General features: G+C 38.3%; 1 protein-coding gene and 1 pseudogene across 5 annotated transcripts in view; both read left to right on the top strand.

Annotated features, from left to right (window-relative positions):
* naaladl2 (N-acetylated alpha-linked acidic dipeptidase like 2) overlaps positions 1 to 14,320 on the top strand; it is a 703,949-nt gene that overhangs the window by 649,740 nt on the left and 39,889 nt on the right. For all 5 annotated transcript variants that reach the window (XR_003673909.1, XM_028444647.1, XM_028444645.1 and 2 more), the window contains one exon: positions 958 to 1,051. Coding sequence is in view for 4 of the 5 variants with exons in the window: in XM_028444647.1 (XP_028300448.1) it covers positions 958 to 1,051 (94 nt within the window). In the remaining variant the exon portion in view is untranslated. The remainder of the gene's footprint in view (positions 1 to 957; positions 1,052 to 14,320) is intronic.
* LOC114462747 (uncharacterized) lies at positions 10,489 to 10,605 on the top strand (annotated as a pseudogene).

Genomic DNA, 14,320 nt, shown 5'->3' with positions numbered 1-14,320 from the left:
CCACGTTGCAGAGGGAGAGTGATAACAGACAGGATAAATTGCATGTAAACCTAAGAGAATCATATCCAAGGTGGAGAGAACAGCAATTCATTTGCAGTCTGGATGCAGATCGGTGTAGGTCTGATCGTCAGCTGGGATCACTGCAGTGTGTGAGCTTGTACAAGGGAGGAGCTTACGGCAAGAGTTGCTGCTCAGGGCAGTAACTGCAGTGATACATGCATTCATGTCGGAGTCTCTAAAACACCAGAAAACTCTCTAATAGCACAAGATAAAGTTTCTACATTTGTCACTAGTCTCTATTGAGAAAAAAAACTACAAAGTTTTGTGCGTTGTGTGCGTTCACTAGGATACAGGTAAGGGACAATATATTCGAAACTGGAACAAGATTCACGATTCTACATACTGCAGCTTTAAATACAGCCAGTTATAGGGCGGAGGCAACATGGGAAAGCAAGAAACTAAGTAAAACTATTAATGTGAACACTGTTGTTTTGATGTTAGCCATTTTTTGAGTTTATTGTTCAAATCATTGTCATATTGTTTTCTTAAAATATGGCATTGATGCCATTTTATTGGTTTCTGGTCAATATTTTTTTATTGCATGCTTGTATATTAAGATTACAGGTAGTATAGGTGTGATTCGTGTTTCAAGCCCTCTGATGTTCTCACAAACAAACTGTATGTGTATATAGGAATGATTAAAAATGTATATACGTGTTCTCTGTAGATTAAACCCACAGTAAATCCTGTTTATTCATATTTAATTGATTCCTTTACAGCAAGCTTTGCATTGTTTTTGTGTTTTGTGAACTATGTAATTACAAATGTGTGGGCTCAGTTTTTTAATTGTTAACTTAGTGTCTGACCCTGCCCTGATAAATACAGATCTATTTTATTTGTCTATTCATAGATGGATGTGTGTGTGCTCACCAACTAAGGATGTTTGTGTTCCCACAGATGACAGCAGAAGCCATTTTCCGCCTGGTCAATGATCCCGTGCTGCCATTTTACCCTCTGGACGTCGCCCTCAGCGTACAAAGCAAACTGAAAGGTACCACATGATGATGATGATTGTGCACACACAGTTGCAGTGTGCTTTAAGTACATGTGTATCAGGGGATCATATGCAGATTTTGTGGGGGGTAGAGGAGCAAAAGTTTTCATTACAGTTTTTCCAAATTCATTCGAAAAAAAATATATAAATTAATTTGTTGTTTTTTTAAAAATATAAGTTTTTTTGGCGCTTGAGTCCTGTGACTTGGTTTTTCTCCTGCTGCGCAATTCTTCTTCACGATGTAAATGGTGAAGCGACACTGCACCCAACAGTTCATGTATGGTACTGCAGCAAAAATGAAGCAGAAAGCAGCCGCCGGCCTGATTTTATCATGAATTAACGACATTAAATTCTATTTTTTATTTTGCTCGCACTGGCAAGAATCTCAAACTTTGCCTATACAGGGTATTTATGCTGGAGTTAACTGGACATTGATTCTGAGGCATATATGTATGTGTATCTATTATAATAATAGTTCATGCACAGCTCTGGAAGTATTTCTTGAGCAGTGCTCCTCTCAGTAGGAAAACGTTTTGTAATATTTGCTGGATCTCAGAAGAATAGAGAAATAATAAAAAGCTTAGAAGCTGAGCTTCATTCCACTCAGTGATGAAAGCTTTGAGAACAGCAGCAACCCCACTCTGTTCTAACCCTGCTACCTGTTCACTTTCATCACCTGATGAGCTGATAGAAACACAGCAGAGTCACTGCTGATCAATACAGGCTCATAAATGCTGAGCAGGTCTTTGTTATTCCTTTGTGACATCACAGCTTACAGTTAAAAGAGCCCAGTCATTGGACGGAAGGTTAATGTGGTGTGAAAGGGCCCAAAGTTAATAGGCGGAGTTTGAGATTCTTGACACAATGTGTGTAACATAATACTGTATACAATAATGCAAAAATGATTAGTAACACAACTGATGTTTTCTATTGGAGTAAAGCATTCAGCTGCTTCTTAGATCATTTAGCAGCTTTTTTGGTCAAAATGCCAACTTGTGCTGCTTTTGGTTGCTAAATAACCAGGAAAATGCTGATGTAAACCTATATATATATATATATATATATATATATATATATATATATTTTTTTTTTTACCGAAAGAGAATAAAAACAAAATCTGTGACCACAGAGGGTGACAGTTCCAACTTTGCGGCTTGGTAGCAGACAATGAAGCAGAGAAGAAGAGCTCTGCTAAGGGACCTTTACTCTCTCTCTATCCAGAGTTTCTGAGAGGATGTCTCGTTGTCCCGCCCTGAATAGCTCCACTTCCTCCCCCTGCCTCTGCAATCTATCAGAAGCCATGCATCTACTTTTCTGCACGTGCATCGTGGAACATAACAAGGTTGCATCGGGTCGCATTAATATAGGTCTATGGGTCAGATAAGAGCCAAAATCATATTTACCTGTTTACTGTTGTTACGTGCGGCCTTGTTTCTTGTTCACAGTTCATGATTCACTTTGATTGACAGACTCGGCGATCGTTTCCATTTGTATAGGGGTCTATAGGGCAAAGGAGGGACTTATATACATTAATGTACTGTATATGAATGACCACCGGCAGTAGACCACAGTAAAAGACGAGTTAGGTATTTTTTTACATAAACATAGATTTCTCAGAAACTCCAGATATCAGCTTTAAATAGTGTGCTGCTGACACTCTGGTGACTGAAGTAATCATGGACAGTTGAAGACACACAAACCTTGACAATAGAAGTCCTCCCACCCAAGCAAACAAGGAAAAGTATGAGCATCAAATACTTTTTTAAACATTGATTATTTCATTCAGAGTTTACGTAAACTGCGTCTGGTCAGCACTCTGATGTGCTGCTTCGTTCTTCATTAGAAGAGAAACAAAATAGCAGAAGATGATTGACTTCAGATGATAATGCTAAGTTAACCGTGCAGAATGAATCGTTCAGGCTTCAGTTAAAATAAATGTGTGGGCCGACGTCTATCAATCATTCACAGTCCGTGGTCCGACACTTTCAGCTGCCAGTAATCAGTCAGCGGCTCAGGTTCACTGCTTCTGTCCAAGCATGTAAGCACTGAGTGCTAATGCTTGTTCATCTGAGTCTAATGGACACATTAGGACTTTGAAAAAAAGAGATGATTGATCCCACAAGTCCTTTTTCTACTCAGCTTGTGCCTCATTGTTCCTCTGCTTTTATCATAACTATTTTTGGTCACAGGTTAATGTTTGGTGCTGCTTTTTTTAAATACTTTGTTCTGTAACCACCTCACAGGAGGAACAGAAAGGAGGGGTGTGTGAATAATGCGACATGTTTATATTTACTGCAGGACTATCATGGTGACCTAGTGCAGTACTTCTCAATTACTTTCTGTCACGCCTCCCCTAGGAAGAACAATATATATATATATATATATATTTATATATATATATATATATATATATATATTTATATATATATATATATATATATATATATATATAGTTCACCTCTGCATAACATTGCATTTCTGTTAAAGGAGCATAGGGCAGGATCTAGAAATCATACTCCATAGTAACACCACGGTAGTTAGGGTAACTGCAGTCATCAGCCAAGCCACTGCGGGGGCACAGTAACTGTTTTGCACTGGAGCACAGCTGATAATGTGACTAGAGGATGGACTGATACCCAACTGAACCCTGACGGGACCCAACGGCACCGGTCGGGTTTGGACTGATAAAAGAATGCAGATTTAACTTAAACAGTGAAAGCTGTATCACAGTGCAGGGAGAATGGAGCAGAGGAGGATAATTATAAAGGAATACACAGTTGAAACATTCATTTTTCTGCACAATAGCACATATTCTTCTTGTCTTTGATACGTGGATTATGTAAATAGATCCGATGGGTCTCTTGCGTGCACTGCGGCCCTGTTTGTGTTTGACGTTTGCTTGTTTCCTGTTGACATTAACAGTTGTTTATTAAAAAAAATCGGTGCTCACCCTTGGGGTCCCGGGTGTACGTTGTCGGGGGGCTTGGGGTTAGGGGTTGGGGTCAGTGGAGGGGTGTGCTGGGTCCTCGGCTCCTTGGGGCTTTCTCGGGTGTGTATGTTGGGGCGGTGGCTGCCTCTCAGCTTGGGATCTTGGAGGCATCTGGGGGGCTGCTCAGCTATGGGGGGTGGCCTGGGGCTCCCTGCCCCCCGCTCTCTCCACTGGCCTGGCTGCATCTTCGGGCTCCTGGGTTTGCAGTAGCGGTTTTTGCACATACACTGGTCTACGATGCACCGGCACGCCTTGGGCTGTGGGATAAAACTCGTGCTGGGTTTAACTTTAGACACATTGATTACAAATACCTGCTTCAGGTATAACCACTCACTCCTTCCCTCTGTCCACTGCCACCACCATTATACCTAAGCTTCACACTTGTCACCAGAATGGCTTGAATGCACAACACAATTAGCACAACTACAACTTCACATCTCACTCTCACTTTAAAATAATCAACTTTTCCCCACCCTTTCCATTTCATACCTTGAGTGTCTTATTTTTTCACAAATCCTGCCCTATACTCCTTTAACATAAAAGAAAACAAAGAAATATAGATTAACTTATGTCAGAGAATAACTTTATTAACATTGTTTTTTAGTCTGTAACAGAAAAGGCCTGGAATTATAAAACAAACCTGAAACACTATAATAATATTAATAATAAAAGATAAAGGATGGATATATACACATATACAAGTGCTGCATGTAATTTTGACCGACTTGAACCATTTGACACTGAAAAATTTAATTAAATAAACTTAAGTAATAATACAATAATAATACATTCAAATTAACCAGCAACATTAACTTAGCAGCACAACATATAGAACACTTTAACCTACAAATCAAAAATGAATAAAACAGTTTTTGTTGCTGTCAGTTGCTTCATCGAGGAGTTTTAAGGCTAAACATTTGTCCTTGAGTTTATTTCCCAGCTGTTCTTGAAGATCATTAGCAATGTCATTAATGTGTGGCGAAAGTGTCATTTGACAGAGGGGTTGTTTTTATCTTTTGCAGCACTTCCTTCATCCAGTAGGACAGAGACCTTATATCAGAGGTGCCCAAAGACATTTAGTGCAATATAAATTCAACAAAATGGGACACAACATACCCCGTCGATACGATCAAAACACTATATTTTCCACTGCCTTGAACAATCCTTTAAAACTCAAGAAAAATAATTAGTAAAAGTAATTAGACATCAGCTTTACCTTTTTTCTTAAGAATCACTGCACTGTATTACACTAATTTTGGTTGAAATAGAGAGTATATAGAGTACTATATATAGCATAACATGCTAAAAATAAAACAAATCAAAAATACATTTTGCAGCGGGCAAAAACCAATCTGTTGTGGGCCAACTTTTGCCTGCAGACCCCTAATTGGACAGCCCTGCCTTTTGTGATGCAAACAGTGCTCACTGGTTTACTGAAGTAGCATTCACAAAGCGGGATGATTGTTGGCCATATCCGGCACGTTTTTGCTGAAAAAACTCAAGCGGCTTATCAGCGTGATTGAGGTGTAACTTATTTAAGAGATGCCTTCATTTATTTGGCTTCATGCCAACATTTTTAGACACGGTAAACTCACCAATCTTTCCTCGTCTCCTACCGTAGTCACAGTGAAGCCATGCAACAAATTACTTTACTTCTTTTAAATTGTACTTAAGAACAAGTAAAATTACTGATTCAGAATTATACTCAAAAAAGTACAAGTAGTACACATAAAACCCAACTCAATTACAGTAACCTGACTGTTTGTAATCTGTTACTTTCACCTCTGCAAATCACACATGAATCAATCCATTACATTGATTGAACAAATGACTCTTCATCTTATTTTTATTAACGTAATTGTCACAGAATGAGCCAATTTATTTCTTTAGATTTAAAATTCAACATCTGGGACTGTTCCAGTAGAATCAATGGCTCCTCACTCATTTTCTATTCTTTTATTTTATTTCCTGATTAAATCAGATCAGTTCAAGCGGTTAGTTTTTTAAAAATAGGACATGATTATTGTGCTTCCGTTCCATCTGACGCTTCCATTCAGTGTTTGCATTCTTATCAGCTGTGTATAATCAGGAAGCGTTGAAGCTTTCAGCATTATATTGTAGAAACAGTAAATGTAATGGCGGGAGGCTTTATAAACGTCTTAAAATTTGACTTTGAGGGTTTTATTCTGCTCCTGCTCAGCTGTGAAACACTTTTTATTTCTGCGGTTTAAAAATGCAGAGAGGCAGCAGATGGAGAGGAGGAAGAGGAGGATGACGGGACGGTGAAGTAAACACTTTCTGATGTGTGTGGGCTCGTGGTAACACATAGTGTAGGCTGATGAATCATTTCTGGTGCTGGTTGGTGCCGAGAGTGGGCAGATTAACTCTGCTGGTTAAGGAATGCATTAAAATAGAATTTAATTTCTGCCAAATTTTAGGGATAGAACGTGATGAATGTTGGTTGAGAAACATTTGTTGCATGTTTCCTTACGTCTCCGTCCTCCAGAGTGCGTTTATAACAGTCGTCTATTTTCCTTACAGAGAGTGGCGGCTGGTGCTTTTTTCTCCATGGGGGGCTACAACTCCAAAATAGGCATACTGTACATCAAAAACAGGGTCTGTGTGGCTTTGTGCTTTCAAACTAACCAAATGTCTTGCCACAGAAAATATGTAAGAACAAATGTACAGTGGAGTGAGTGAATGTGTGTCATTTATTAAATTTAATTTTTTTTATTTTGTTTTTCAGATTTTTTTAATTTCAATTTATTGTTTAGTTTGTTAACAAGTAATTAAATAAAAAAGGGGGTGACAAATGAAGTGGTAAATAAACATCCATAATTCAAGACCTGACAAAATATAATTTAAGACCTCGTGTAAAAAATATGGACATCTTCAAGATTTGAAATCATCAAATTTAGTTTGTTCCTAGTTTGTTCATGTTTCTTTTCCTTTTCTGAAGAAATATTGAATTTCTCTTTCTTCATTTTGCGTCTCCTTCTATCATCTCACGGCTTCACCTGTCAATTAGACACTTTATGACGGACCACTGAGACTCAGCCCCTCCCATGGCGGGAGGTGGGTGTTGTGTCAGACAGCGTCCATTGACTGGTATTGAAGAGGAGTTACTGCGCATGTTCAACTTTTAACGAGAGGCAATGGGTAAAGATTAGTGCGCCCTAAGGCGGAAACACTTCACCAATCAGACACAGATGAATGAAACAACTTTACTCATCATTGTTATCTCTATAATATTTATTCAAATGATCTAAATGCCTATAAACATTTGTTTCGTAGTATTTTTTTATTTATTATTATTATTATTATTATTATTATTATTATTATTATCATTATTATTATTATTATTATTATTATTATTATTATATATTTCTTTTTTATGTCTTACTCAAACTAATATGGTGATTGGTGGGGTGGCGCCCTCTATTGGCCAGCTGCCACTGCCTACAGACAAATAATAATAATACATTTAATAATAAGTGTGCAATGGCAACGTGTGTGTGTGAACAGAATCTTTATGGGGCGCTGATTGTAAAGTTGTGCAAGCTAAAATAAACAGCAACTTTTTGCAACATTCAGCAACAAACCATGTTTAAAAAACTTACGTGATTTTTTTATGTTCCTTTTGACAAGATTTACAGTAATATTTGTGAAAATTGAGATTTTTTTGTCGTAATGATATAATGTTCAATGATAAATCTAAATGTTAAATGTTAAATCTAAATGTTATGTTTAAATAAAAACTCTGAATCTAAATCTTAATGTTAAATTTGAATGTTAAATCTAAATGTTAAATATTAAATCAAAATCGAAATGTTAAATCTTATTATCATGTAATTGCATAGTGGTACCTCCGGTGAATTTGCATATTAGCTAAATATTTAGTTTCATCCGTGACATTTAGGTTTGACATTTAGATTTATATTCAACATAATATTCAATATTTTGCATTTAGATTTAACATTTAGATTTAGATTTAAAATGTATATTTAAATTCAACATTTAGATTTAATATTTAACGTTTATTTTTGATTTAACATTTAGATTTAACATTGCCAATATATTTATACAAGAAAAATAAAACAAGTCACAAGTCAAAAGTAACATTTAAAAAATTCACATACATTTTTTTAAACAACGTTTTGTTGCTAAATGTTGCAAAAAGTTGTTTATTTTAGCGTGCACAACTTTACAATCGGCGCCCCATAGATCTTTAATGGATTCTTTACAGGCAGTAAACAGCTTAACGTTCAACAAGCAGCGCTAATACAAATTCTACAAACTTTCTGTTGAACTTTTTTTTTACATTTTCCTTTACTTTCCTGACACAAACCATTGGTAAATACTTCAATACTAAAATAGCAAGGATGAACAATAGCTGGATGTCTATTGTTCCGAAACTTTAAATAAAAAAGTGGAAATTCAGCAGTAATATTTTTTAATTGCATAAGAGCAGCATCACATGGGGTTGATTTCTCATGAATCCAGGTGTCTTCCCCTCTCTGGGTCGGTGGAGAGTCCTTGCCTCAAGTATCTTGGGGTCTTGTTCACAAGTGAGGATCGGATGGAGCGTGAGATTGAGATAGACGAATCGGTGTGGCGTCAGCAGTGATGCGGTCGCTGTATCGGACTGTTGTGGTGAAGAGGGAGCTGAGTCGGGGGGCAAAGCTCTCAATTTACCGATCGATCTACGTTCCTACCCTCACCTATGGTCATGAGATTTGGGTAATGACCAAAAGGATACGTAGATACAGGCGGCCAAAATGAGTTTCCTTCGCAGGGTGGCTGGGCGCACCCTTCGAGATAGGGTGAAAAGCTCAGTCACTCAGGAGGAGCTCGGATTAGAGTCGCTGCTCCTTCACTTTGAAAGGAGCCAGCTGAGGTGGCTCGGGCATCTGTTTCGGATGCCTCCCGGTCGCCTCCCCTGGGAGGTGTTTCAGGCATGTCCTACTGGGAAGAGGCCTCGTGGAAGGCCCAGGACACGCTGGAGGGACTATGTCTCTGAGCTGGCCTGGTGTCGCCTCGGGGTTCCCCCAGAACAGCTGGAGGAGGTGTGCGTGTATCGGGAGGTCTGGGCATCTCTGCTGAGACTGCTGCCTCTGCAACCCGGCCCCGGATAAAGCAGAAGAAAATGGATGGATGGATGGATGGATGGATGGATGGATAAATGAATCCTGTGGGATTGATTAGTCAGAGTCTGTAAGGAGTGACTGGGTGTGGGAATGGGATGTCAGTCCATCTATATTTCTATTTCATGGTCTCATATTGAACATAATCCATGTGTTCTTAGTCGTGCCATTTCTGATCAACGCCACTTTCTATGGTTCAGGTTTGGGTTTCTATAACATTTATGCTGTTACCCACATGGTACATTTGGCCAGGCAGTGTTTTAAAGTTAATAAATGTAGTTATATTTAGAGCCTGAGAATTAAAAAAAAAAAAAAAATTGAATTCATTGGTGTTATTTATTTATTTATTTTTAATTGTGCATTTTAACAAACCGTTTATTTTAAACAGATGCCTTTCAATTCAGTTCAATTCAACTTTATTTATATAGTGCCGATTACAACAAAAGTCATCTCAAAGCACTTTCAAAATATAAAATTCATGATAAAAAGGAAAAAAAAAACAACAAATCTTTTGTGGAAAATAAATGAAGTTCCTTGTGCAAAATTCTGTCATGATAATACATGAGATGTTTACTGTATGCAAGGGAAACTTTTACTTTGAGTACTATTTAATTGAGATACTTTTTACTTGTACTTCAGTATTTTATGTATGACTCACTTGTACTTGAGTAAAATTTCAATCAAGTTAAGGCTGGGATACACTGTGTGATTTGTTGCACTCAGCTCCAGCTCAGACTCAGACGCAGAGCCCGAATGTGCGCAGCTCACGATTCATGTTCTCACACTGTACGGACCGACACTCTGACACGATCTGACTGCTCACACTGTACGTTCATACACGACACGTCTGGGTCTTGTTTCCGGAAATGCAGAGAAAAACTCGGAAGTGGAGAGACGCTTGCAAATCTCAGCAAAAAGAGCTTTAAAAAAGAAAAGACGGCAACGTGATGGACCAGGACCTGGATAGACAGACATCAATTTTACAGCGGTCCTACGGTGTTCGTGCATGCGCAGTGTGAGAGTTTAAGGTAAGCCGGTCCGTGGCACTGCTTCAACTGTGAGATACCCTCACGAGGAGCGACTGGATTTCAAACATGTTTGAAATCCTTACGACCTACGATTGCTGATTGGGAGCTGGTCGTGAGGTGTTAATCGCTTCTTGTGACCCCATGTATACTACACGATGCAAGACACACGATCTAGCAGAGACTCGCACGATCCCACAAAATAGTCGCACGAGTCGAAAATCGGCTCAAAATGGGCCAAAAATCGCACAGTGTATGCCTGCCTTAACAGTACTTCTTTGTGGTCATACCAGTCTGTCATTGCTCGATCCCATTAGATCTCTGAAGCTAAGCAGGTCTGGGCCTGGTTAGTAGTTGGATGGAGACCACTGAGAATTCCAGGTGCCATAGTGTGGGACAGTCACCACAGGGGTATCTGTCATTGTGTCCTTGGGCAAGGCACTTTACCCACATTGCCTAGTATGAATGTAGTGTATGAGTGAGTGTTGGTGGTGGTCTGAGGGGTCGATGACGCACTTTGGCACCCTCGCTTCCGTCAGTCTGCCCCAGGGCAGCTGTGGCTACAACAGTAGCTTACCACCACTAAGTGTGGAGTGAAAGAATAATCCCTTAATTTTGATTTTGAGTGTCCAAAAAAGCGCTATATAAAATTGATGCATTATTATTATTATTATTAATATTGAGTAGGATTATATATCAATACTCTATATATGGGGTGCTGATTGTAAAGTTGCGCATGCTAAAATGAACAGCAACTTTCTGCAACAGTTAGCAACAAACCATATTTACAAAATGTGTGTGAATTAATATTTTTTATTTGATCAGATTTATAATAATATTTGTGAAATGTGTGATATTTTTTGCCTTGTAAAAATACAATGTCAGTGTTAAATCAAAATGATGAATCTAAATCTAAATGTTAAATTCTAAATCTAAAAGGGGAATCTGCATATTAGCTAAATATTAAGTTTCACGCATGGCATTTAGATTTAACATTTAGATTAACTTTGAGTACTATTTAATTGAGCTACTTGTGCTTGAGTATTTTAGGCATGACTTACTTGTACTTGAGTACAATTTCAATTAAGTAACAGTACTTCTACTTGAGTAGGATACATCAGTAATCTTTACACCTGTGGGTATTGCAGTACAGGGACACGTACAACAAACCAGTTTGGTTTGCCATTGCCTGATGCCAGATTTCATTTAATAAATCAAAACCTGAAGTTTTAAAGGTGTTTGGATGTAAAGATTGATTTATATTCAGATTAAAACTCCCTCTTATCAGTGAACTCATAGTACACTGTGCTCAAGTGGGACTGGACCACTCTGTGTTTAATAATGACCTTTCCTTCTGGTAATTCAGTGTCCCAGCTACAGAATATAACCCTTATAATCATAATGATGATGATGGTGATGACTCACTTATTACCGTGGCATTCTGTAACCTTGGCAGCTGCAAACTACAGCCTATATCAGCGAGAGAAGAGTTTGAAACTCCAGCGTATTCACCTGAAAGAGAGCATCACCTTCAAGCTCTCTATTATCTTTCTCTCTACTCTCTTCTTCTTTTTGTCGCATGAGGCCAAGTTCCAACTGTATTCCCAAATGAAAACACACCCACATGTGTCCCCGCGTGTCAGAAGATGTGATGGATTACAACAATCAAACCATATTTCATGAGTCCCAGCTGGCTGCGAGCAGCCCGACTCATTTAAATTTGTAGGAGAGAACAGCTCGCCTCATCTATTTCGGTCCCCTCTTGTCTTTTCCTTTCCTCTTCAATGAGTCACGCTCTGGTCCCAACTGGCTGTGACACACACACACACACACACACACACACACACACAGGTCTGCTGCTTGATATATATTCAAACTTTTTGTTTATTGTACTTTTGATATTATAATCAAAATTATAATCCATCTCATGTGTTGGAGACTCTCAGCTGTTTAGAATGAACAATGTCAAACAAAGTGGCCATAAATCAGGAACCACATGGGCTCCTGCTGCCTTTCACCACTCATCTCAACACTTTTTCATTAGTTTTAGAACGCTTCTTTGAGTTTTAGGCCTTATTTATCCAAGATGGTGTCATATTCTGAGTACTCATGGAGCTGGACTTTGATGGTTCCCACATATAGCGATGACTGTTTTACAGACAAAAAATAAATACATAAATGAATAAATAAAGAATTAAAATACTTGTTTTTTATGTGGGTTAGGGTTAATATTTTACCTGAAGTTTTAGACATAAGGCTGACATTACACTGTCATTATTATGACATGACACTTGTCATTAGCATGAACTAGTACAGTACCCGTCGGAAGTATGCATTCATGTGGGAACTTAAATAGAGTTAATCATGACCAAATGAGTAAGTGTTTAAAGGTTGGATGTACAAAGAGGTGTACATACTCTGTACTCTGTAGTGTTATAAAGGGTTTATTTGCGGGTGCAAAATAAAACAGCGTGTGCAATTTCCCTGGTTTAATTCTATGAGACATGAACATGATAAATGTGTTTGTTGTTTTTTTTACTCACTTTTATATATTTTTTTGTTTGGTGTATCTTTCTGTAATGTATGTTTTTTGGAGTCATTATGTGTATTTGCGTATCTTTCTGTTGTGTTTTTGTGCATTTTTTGTATAATTACAGTTTTTTGTGGCCATTGTAGTGTGATTCTGGAGTCGTTTTGTGTATTTTTTGTATAAATATTTAGTTTTGTGCATTTCTGTTGTCATTTTAGTGTGTTTTTTGGATAAGTATTTAGTTTAGTGTATTTTGAAGTCATTTTCATATGTTTGTTGTCGTTTGGTGTATTTTTCTGTAATAAATGTTTTTTCTCTCACACGCGCTGCAGAGAAATGTGTAGCTTTCAACACAGCAGCCATTGCCGTCAATCACTTCCGGGTGAGGTCTGTCCGGTCTAAAGAGCGTACGGTCAAACTAACGTTTTGAAACGACATCATCACCAAATAAGAAAAGGGGTTTATTTTTGGGTGCAAAATAAAACAGCATGTGCAAATTCCCTGGTTTAGTTCTATGGGACATGAACATGATAAATGTGTTTGTTGTTGTTTTTGTTTTTTTTACTCACTTTGATATTTTTTTGTTTGGTGTATTTTTCTGTAATGTATGTTTTTTGGAATCATTATGTGTATTTGTGTATTTTTTGTATAAATATTTAGTTTTGTGTATTTTGAGTCATTTTCATATTTTTGTTTTTTCTGTAATGTATGTTTTGTGTTTTATTTTACTCATTTAGTATATTCAAATAAATAAATAAATACCGTGTGTGTGTGTTTCGTGAATTGTTTGAGACGCTGATAACTTGTCTGCAATTTGTCTGCAAAAGACTCACCAGTGGCTGACGGTTTCAAATGATCTATTCAGAGAGCTCCCGTGTTTCGGTCTAAACTATCTCCCTCTCTCTCACTCGTGTGTTTACAGTCTGTGTCTGCTTGGCTGTGTGCGCAGCGATTGGCTCTGGCCGCACATGTGACTCTTGCTCGTGTAAGGAGCTGTGTAGTGAAATAGATATAGATGGTGCGCTAGCGCCGCCTCACACCCTGAGGTCAAAAGTTGAATAGGTTTCATTTCGGGGCCGTCCAGAAGTGAAATAAAATTAAAATAAACATTTTGAAATGACCAAATTACTCTAAAATAACAGATACACACATTTGGGGTATTTGGAACCCGCTGACCGAGTTTCAGGTTGAACTCGCACCGCGTCGGGGAGATATTTGCTCCACACACGCACGCACACACACACAGACCTCCCTTGCTTTTTAGTTAGATAAGGTGTCATGAAGGCGACCATGGCTCTGTGGTTGAGTGGGGCATCCAGTAACTGAAGGGTTGGGGGTTCTCTATCCAAGTCATTATTGTTGTGTCCTTGGGCAAGGCACTTTACCCACATTGTCTTGTATGAATGGGTATGAATTGTGCATGAATGTTGGCGGTGGTCAGAGGGGCCACGCTTTTGTCAGTATGTCCCAGGGCAGCTGTGGCTACATTGTAGCTTACTACCACCGGTATGACTGGTGTGAATGAATAATGTTTTCTGTTCACGCTTTGAGTCTCCTTGAAAAAAAGCGCTATATAAA

This window comes from Gouania willdenowi, chromosome 4 (assembly GCF_900634775.1).
Source record: "Gouania willdenowi chromosome 4, fGouWil2.1, whole genome shotgun sequence".
NCBI lineage: Eukaryota > Metazoa > Chordata > Actinopteri > Blenniiformes > Gobiesocidae > Gouania > Gouania willdenowi.
The sequence above is the reverse complement of the archived record's forward strand: the minus strand, read 5'-3'. Positions and strand labels throughout refer to the sequence as shown.